Below are 9,107 nucleotides of genomic sequence, written 5' to 3'. Positions count from 1 at the left end.
TATATATATATATATATATATATATATATATATAATTTCTGGTGTTCTTAAACCTTTCATTACTCACTCTTTTCGATATTCCCTGTTTTTGAGTTAGAAGGATACTGAATAGACAAAAGTTACATTTGCTTATTGTGACTTCTTAAAATACATTTTTTAATCTTAATTTGGAGCTTAATTGATGCAGATGAAGTGTGGGGCATTGGAATTTGGAGATAATGATTAACCATAGACTGTTAATTCAGCATACACGTGTCAAAAATAAAAGAATTTTGAACCACATAACCCAGTCAATTTCTGGTTTGACCTATAAAAAATAACAACATAATTGCATTTTGATGTAACTAACTCCAAAAAACCTCCAGAGAAACATATCAAACTGTAGATAAATATGTGTGGAACAAAATTGTTAATTTGCATAAACTCAAGATGGCCTCTCAGTGCGATATTTTCTTTCGACGTATACTATATTTGTGGAAGAATGTTCTAATGATGGCAATAAGAACTAAAAAATCTTCACATAGGTATACATACTGATTACTTTTAAAAGGACCTTGACTAATTAAATATCCAAGATAGCTACCATATTCAAGATGGCCATCGAAAACCTCGCTAATATCCATCTCCAATACAAGAATAGATGTAGGAATTCTCTTTGAATGATCTTAGTGTCTGGTTGTATACATTTGTTCACATTTAATATCACACGCTTAATTTCAGTTATTTCTTGACATATATATAGCATAGTGGAATAGCATTAAGTAGCATCGAATCCATTCAGTCGTCACTCGAAACATTGTCCCTTCCTTTACACTGCTCTTCAAGTTCCTAACTCATGTTATCCAAAGAAACAAAGAATGAGTTTGTATAGCTGACACCCTTGCACCCCCTACATGTAGCTAATCATTCTAGCTCATTCTTCTTGCAGGTGCACATATGTATATCGCAGTCTGTTTTTGCAGTTATATCTGATGACCCTCAAAAGAATTTCTGGAGCTAGTGGCAGATCTGTTGATCGTGGCTCAAGATGATCCTGCACTCGAAGCCATCCCAATTCTTCTCTATCTAAGTTGTCAGGTTTTCCTATCCACTGCTGAATTGAGAATACACACGAAACCTGTAATGGCAGGCAGCCACTGCTATGGGGAGAAAACTCTGCAACTGTACACTAGTGGTGCTTGTGGACCCTTCTCAAAGAAACATCTGTAATGCATTGCATCCAAGCCCTAACTAGGCTGGCCACCATACAAACAAGTGAGAGCTTTCTTCTCAGTACAGATGATATCATCCTTGGATGCTTCACTGGAGAACATTTCAGCCTGTTTCTTGAAACCAGGGTTCACAACTAAACTCCTGGAGTGCCACCCCTTCCTAATTCCAAACAAACATAATGTGGTGTCGTATTCAGAAATTGCATACACAACTGTCAACAAGTGGCACATCTCTGGACATATTCTTCAACCAGTTAGTGTTACAAATTCCTTCGTCGTTATGGGCATCCCTCCAACAAAATTCACTTGGGCGCCTACAACACATTTTGATTGCGAAAACTTGCGGTATCTCTTGCAGATGGACCTGCATTGTGACATTTAAGAACAATGATAAGGCTCTGTACTTGCGTTGAACATAACCTATGTCAGATGTTGAACCTCATTTCTATGATAGTCGTTGGATGAGTGAGCTACCATCAAACACATAACACATTCCTTCTTCGTCTGGTGCAGTTATCTCAGTCCCTTGTTCCACAGTCCAAATTACATCAGCAAGTAATGGCTTGTTTGCCTCTCGAAGAAGTCCAGTTGTATCGGGCAGAGATGGTGGATTAATGTGGATTTCATGTTTGAATATTTACTTAATGTCTTCTTCACTTTACCTACAACCGTTAGCAAACGCTGGAGATTTACCTGGATGTAATCACTATCGACCTTGGCAGAAACCTTGTGGCCCATTGTGACTAACTGATTCTTTTTGTTGTTGTTTTTAAATGTATAATCCAAAGCATTTATCTCTTCCATGTCTCTGAGAATGTTTCTTCCCACTTCCTCCTCTTTATGAACATTCACAGGGAAGTCAGCTAGAAGGCGTTAATATTTCGCAAAGGTGGGCTCTGTACGAAAGGATTTCTGCCCTGAAGGAGTCCAAGAAGAGTCAGGTTATCTTTGTCATCTCTTGTCTTCGTGGCCTTTTACACATCTTTATGTTGATCATTTGTCAGATAGTTTGCGTGTGCGAGATCCTACCTGGCACCATTTACATCAGCATATGCTGATATTAGACAGCAGCCATTGTGCATGTTGAGACTGAGCCATTCCTCGACGGCAGTAGGAAAATATCGACAAACTATAATTGTTTGACTGGTGTATTGAAGGTATTTGTGGTTGTTAGGATTAGTTCCAGCATGATGAAAACCATACAAATACACATTTAGATCACTCAAATCGGGAACTTACATCTATTTCATGTCAGAGATGTATATTGGCGGGGTAATTGGAGGCATTCTTAGAAAATAGCATCCATTTTGAATATTTTTATTGGCTTTTATATTCTTCCAGTGAGAATACTTATGCGAAGTTTTATGTACCTCTATCTTTATTCGAAAACACATTCCCTTATTGTAATATTCATTAAGATATTTTGGAAGAAAAAAATGGCACTGAGCGGTCATCTGGGATTTAGGCAAGTTAGTAAGTTTTCCCATCTACATTTTTTATACGTTGCTCAGGAGGAATTTAAGGTTATTCAATCAAATTATATCAGGAAATGGTAGAAAGTCTTCAGAGGATAAGTGATACTGATGCAAACATTATACTTTAATATCAACACCCATTATTTTTATAGGAAGTTCATAACTGTAATTATGTGTATGTGTCTATGGAATTATATATTTACTCACAAGAATTTTTTTCCATCAAACTGCCCCATGCGGCATAAAATCATGTATTGTTTACGGCCTACTTAAAGTCCACAAAACTGGATACATTCTACGTCTTATTCTTTCAACTGTAGACTCCTATAATTACAACATCTATAAATATATTTTCCTATTCTTAAATCCCTTAATTTGAATATATTTACTATCATTGATTCTTTCACATTTGCTTCTGAAATCTCTAAAATTCCCTTCGCCAATTAATGCGTTATGGTCCGATTTGATGTTAAATCTCTCTACACCAATATTCCACTTGATGAAACTTTAAATCTAATTGTTGACCTTCTCTTTCCTATTAACACTGAACAGTCTCTTGGTTTCACCCAAAAATAATTCATTGAACTTTCTACCCTCACCATAAAATTAAACCATTTCCTCTTTAATAGCATTAATTGTGACCAAGTAGATGGAATCGCCATTGGGTCCCCGCTGGGTCCAACAATAACAATTATTTCTTTTGCTACCACGAACACAAGTTATTAAAAAACTACCCACCTGAATTCATGCCTTTTCTGTACAAACGCTATATTGATGACATTTTCATGCTTTTTCGAACATCTAATCACGTTTCTAAATGTTTTGCTTGCTCGAACTCCCAGTACCTCAATATCTAGTTCACATGCGAACTAGAAGAAAATTAATCATTACCTTTCTTTGACATCAGGATTAATAAAGAAGATAAACATTTTTCTACCTCTGTTTATCTTAAAATACGTACAGGTCTTTACAATAATTTTATCAGCTTTATCCCCAACCTCTTCAAACAAAATCTGATCATGTCATTTTTATAAAGAATTTTTAATATCTGCTCTAATTACTCAATTTTGCAAGAATAAGCTATAGTTTTGCTCAAACACTTATTAAACAATGACTATCTGACGGAATTTCTAACCAACATATTTTTAAACAATAAATTCCAGCCACTCACCATTTTACGTACGGTCCCTGAATTTCCCTTCCTTTTATATGATCACAGACTTTACAGCTCCCCACCTTGTTCAAATATCTCTATATTTGAAATTCAGCTCATACTAATATGCAGACCAAGCCTCCGCATTAAATACTTCTTTCGATATTAAAATTGAATACCAAAACTTTTACGTTTCTAGCTCATGTTTGAGTGTACGTGTACTGACTGTAGAGTAACATACACTGGTAAAACAAAACGCCCTATAACATTAAAGTCTGTGAACATTTAGGAGTATCACACAGGACCAGCCGCACATTACTTAAGCCACTCACTATTCGTTTACCTGCAGAGAACACAAGCCACAATATTTCACATAGTTTCTTCGTCATTACTACAGGATTTTCAGTTCTTGAATTTCGCGTTAACTTATTCATAGCAGAAGACCCTCCGGGTTTTAATGACTTTCAAACTCATTTAGACCTAAAATTATTGTAAATAGTTTCACTTAACACTCAGCTGTTTGTTAGTATAGTTATATTTATAAACTGACGTCTTCATGCAACTTGTAATTTTGTTATTTCTGTTACGTATTCTATAATCTGTACGTCCTTCTGTTTACCTCGTTACTGAGTATTTTAGGTAAATTAGTAAATGATGTTACTGTAGCGTTACTTAATAAATATGATTACTGTATTATTTCCAGATTTCGCTAAAGATGAAATAAGTGTATTCCGAAACGTTCGAAGCTTTTGTAGATAAAAATGTTTTTCGTCTTATCAACCGTCTTCATCTTTATTTTTAATATACAAATATGAATAATATGACCGCTAGAATTCCTTAAACGCTTTTAAGTCTCCACTCAATATCAAGAGTTTAGAGTCAGATGAAAACCTAACTTTCATAATTCGGCTTAGTAGTCATTCAATATTCTTTACAACAGCGATTTTCTGTTTGGATTAGCATCACAATATTATATACTGTTCCCGATCTTCAATGGGCAACTGATATATCCCTTTAAGTCACTGGTTGTTTTTAAAGAAATAAACAAACATTCCCTTGGTAATGTTATCGACATTTTCTAAAAATAAACAATAAATGGCACTTTTTCTTTCTCTCGTTCAAGGCTCATACTTTTAAGCACTGACTTTTAATGTTATCCAATGAACTTTATATGTATATAAGAGAAATACTTTTAGTAATCCAATATGTAACATTATATACAATATGATTAACTTCCAGTGAAGAGTGTTAAGTAGGCATAATATGAATATTTCTGGATGCATACAAGATTATAGCCACAGTGGCTGAAAGGAATATTCATATAATAATGTTTTGTTCGTTTTTGTCTTGAATTTTGCACAAAGCTACACGAGATCTATCTGTGCTAGTCGTCCTTAATTTAGAAGTGATGAATTAGAGGAAATGCAGCTAGTCAACACTACCCACTGCCAACTCTTGGGCTACTCTTTTACTAATGAAAAGTGGGATTGACCATTACATTATAATGCCTCCATGACTGAAAGGGCCCTAACCACCAGGCCATGCCAGGCCTTCATATAATAATGTATGCATCACTTACATTTGGTTAAAATCCTGACACCCATTCTAATAAAACTTGACATTAATTGTTAACTTCATACCAAGTTAGTCACCTCTAAGACTCATTTCTACAACATCGTTAACTGTAAATGTTTCTAAGGACATGAAGTGTTTGATTAAAAACATTGGAAACAAAAACATTTTTGTTTTTAGCAAATTAGGTTAATGATAAAATCAGAACAGCTTTCTTGTGAACTATTCTATTATTATGGTTGTATTGTTTACTACTTCATGCTTGAAATGTATCAAGTAACATTGGCGAAAATCAATGGATATATATTTTTACATTCAACTGTCAATATTTTCTTAAATATATCTTAATTTTAAGGGTACTTAAATGAGATTGACGCCATTTTGTTTTTATGCATGTGTTTTCGTTCTAGAACCGTATGCAGGAGAGCTTGAAACTCTTTGATTCTATCTGTAACAACAAGTGGTTCACAGATACTTCAATTATTCTGTTCCTCAACAAGAAGGATCTATTTGAAGAGAAGATAAAGAAATCTTCTCTCACCATATGCTTTCCAGAATACACGGGTAGGTTTTGAAATCTGTAATGTGAAATGTCTGATTCCAGTATACTTGATGCTGTAGTGGAGTTCCTGGCTACGTCATAAAAATGGCTTCGATAATCAGAAAAAGTAAAAGCTTTAAGAATATTAAATTTTACAGGAATTTGGAATTGTACAGTTAACTTTTTCTTATTTCATGAACTGAAAGAGCAAAGGAAATAGAAACTGTCTAAATATGGTTGAAATACTACAGACTTCTTAATTGGAGGCTTAGGATGAGTAAAGTATGTTTTTTCTTCCCATCAATGTTTCCTAGTAGCAGTGGGTAAAAGATTTATATTTAATGTAATAGTTAGCAGTGTTATTATATCGTGTCTGTACTCTTTCTGTTAGGGCAAAACATCTCAAAACTCCGGAATATTTTATCTGGTATAATACTAAATTGAATGTGTTTTTAAATAACTAATCTTAGCGTGGATTTAAAATGTTCATCTGTTTTACAGTGACAGACAGCTTCTATTTTGCCTTGAAAAGGCTTGTAAAGAATTATTATGACTTGAGTTTGCATCAGTATAACAAATAGATCATAATATATCGTACCATGTATGTGTTATACTGCTTGCCTTTTAAACTTTGTATAGATGTTCACTCGTATCATAAATTCACTGCTATTTTCTCAAACAAGTCTCACGACAGGATAACTTCCAGACGTAAGTGCACTATACATGATAATTTTAAGTTAGTTTCCTACGCTGAACTGATCTGACTCAGAGGTACAGAATTATAGTCCGTACATAAAAAACTGCTTCAACTTTCAAATGTAACCTTAAAGAAAAGTTTTCACTTGGGGGGGGGGGAGTCGTTTATAATTTGATAAATTATATTATTTCATATATTATTTCATAAATATGAAAATCCAGTACTGGGGATGGAGGTGGGGAAGTTGAGCCCCATACGTTTTTTGACAAAGATGAATGTTGAATAGTCTTTGAGATCACCGTGGACTGTCGTACCTGATTCTTGAAACATACAAGTGTGTTTATGCATTACAATGCAATACATTTTAAAGAGAAACAATTATTTACAGCACACCTGTATATTAATATGGCTGTAAAAATATTACATTAAAATATTACTATTACGAAATAACATTACGACTCTGTGAAACAAGTTTGTATCAGCTAGAAAAACAAACAATGAATACTAAATTAAACTTAAGGAATTGTCAAAGTCACCATGTAACATTTAGTTTCATTATATTTGAATAGAAATAAACAGTCTAGATTCAGGGAAACTCTCAGTGGGGCACAAGTGCGCTTGTTATTACTTTTAAACTCCGACATATTTAGATTACTCTTTGTAGGGGAAGGAGAGAGCAGTGGCATAAAAAAAAGGAACCTTTTTTTTTTTTTGCCAGGGTGAGTGACTTTCAATGAACCTGTAATTGTCAAATAGCACATAAAAATAAGAGTATTGTTTTTAAATAACTAGTGACACTATACAATATATACGTTTTTTGTTGTTCTTGTTTTATGCTCTTGACGAATGAAAATTCAGAATCTCTAAATGGAAGTTTCGTTACTGTTTTGGTCATCATAAGAATTCCGCTACTTAACAATAACCCCTCCCGATCCTGCTTGCTCCCTCTACAGACCGAGAGGAAAGTTATTGGTCCCCTGCTCCTGCGTCACTGGGAGAGAAACCAGATAAAAAATAACACTCTTTGCACGCTTGTCATTATGTTTATAATTGTGAACAACCCCTTAGAAAGAGTTTCACACAACCAATCTCATAGATTCACTTTGTATAGTAAATAACAACACGTTTAAACAAGAGGAAAAGTTTGAGCTCAACTAAAGTGGTTCTACAAGTAAAGGTGCTTCATATTCGGAATCGACTCTACGGGAACATGTTATCTCTCAGTGAAATTCCTTTGATAATGGCTGACCAGAAATTTTTAGATTAGTTATTATTATGGAAACCCTAATCTTAAAAATATATTAATAGCACTTCCAACTTATAAGGAACTTATTCGTATAACAAATAATAATAAAATAAAGCTCAAAAAACACACGAAAAAAGTTTTATAAAAGAGCCATGTGCCATGAGTCTCTTTTGTCACAATAGATCTTTAGTTTTCGATACTTCAAGATTTCTGTCTACACATACCTCAAAAGCTCCCACTGGCACAAAGGTAAGTCTGCGAACTTATCATGCTAGAAGTTGTTTGGAATTAAGCACAAAGCTACACAATGGGCTATCTGTGCTCTGCCCACCACGGGTATCGAAACCCGGTTTCTAGCGTTGTAAGTCCACAGACATACCGCTGTGCCACTGGGGGGCTATCACGCTTGAAATCGGGTTTCAATACTCGTAGTGGGCACAGATTGCCCATTGTTTAGCTTTGTGCTTAACTACAAACAAATATACCTTAACGAGCCGTTGAACAAACACATTCTAAACAAGCTGCCACTTGGTAAACTGATTTTGTTTCCTTAAGGTATATAATTTATTATTATAATAGCCTCGTATTAGTATACTTTACATTTGTATGTTTTTCATTTGTAATAGGTTTTGTGATGTATGCTGTTTTCAAGGATGCTCTGATAAAGGCTTATGTTGCAGTGCATTGTGGTTTGTTTGTTTTTGATTCACCCAACTGGAGGTTTGTCAGTATGTTGGTTTATGTTAAGCATATGAATCAGAAGACTTATAGTGAAAAATGTTCTTGTAATTACTCCGTCTACTCAACTCCAAAGGTTTGGTAGAATGAAATTCAGAACGAGGAATATATGGCACCTATTCTAAATATGATTTTCATTAGTCTTTCATATAATTTCTTGGTTCGCCTAAATTGGAATAGAAAGGCTGCCTCTGTGTTGAACTTAACAATTTTGTTTTAGTTTGACATTACTCGAATTTATGAAGCATAGAAAAAATAACTGAAAATTATTATGTTTCAAATGTGAATAAAAAACATTCTTTATGAAGCTAACTTTATATCACTTTAGCCTCTATGTTCAAGTTATAGATAAGGTGTGTTTCACTCGTTCTTCATGAAGCTAACTTTATATCACTTTAGCCTCTATGTTCAAGTTATACATAAGATGTTGAATGGGTAATGAATAAAAACTTTAATATAAGTTTAACATAACAG

The 9,107-nt window shown here is 34.2% G+C and overlaps 1 protein-coding gene across 1 annotated transcript in view; it reads left to right on the top strand.

The window, feature by feature from the left end:
* Positions 1-9,107, top strand: part of LOC106463578 (guanine nucleotide-binding protein G(o) subunit alpha-like) — a 97,908-nt gene that overhangs the window by 79,046 nt on the left and 9,755 nt on the right. The window contains exon 7 of the mRNA XM_022391108.1: positions 5,822-5,975. Within this exon, the coding sequence (XP_022246816.1) occupies positions 5,822-5,975 (154 nt within the window). The remainder of the gene's footprint in view (positions 1-5,821; positions 5,976-9,107) is intronic.

Source organism: Limulus polyphemus, unplaced genomic scaffold (assembly GCF_000517525.1).
Source record: "Limulus polyphemus unplaced genomic scaffold, Limulus_polyphemus-2.1.2 Scaffold1440, whole genome shotgun sequence".
NCBI classification, from domain to species: domain Eukaryota; kingdom Metazoa; phylum Arthropoda; class Merostomata; order Xiphosura; family Limulidae; genus Limulus; species Limulus polyphemus.
This window is presented reverse-complemented; position numbering and strand designations above follow the sequence as displayed.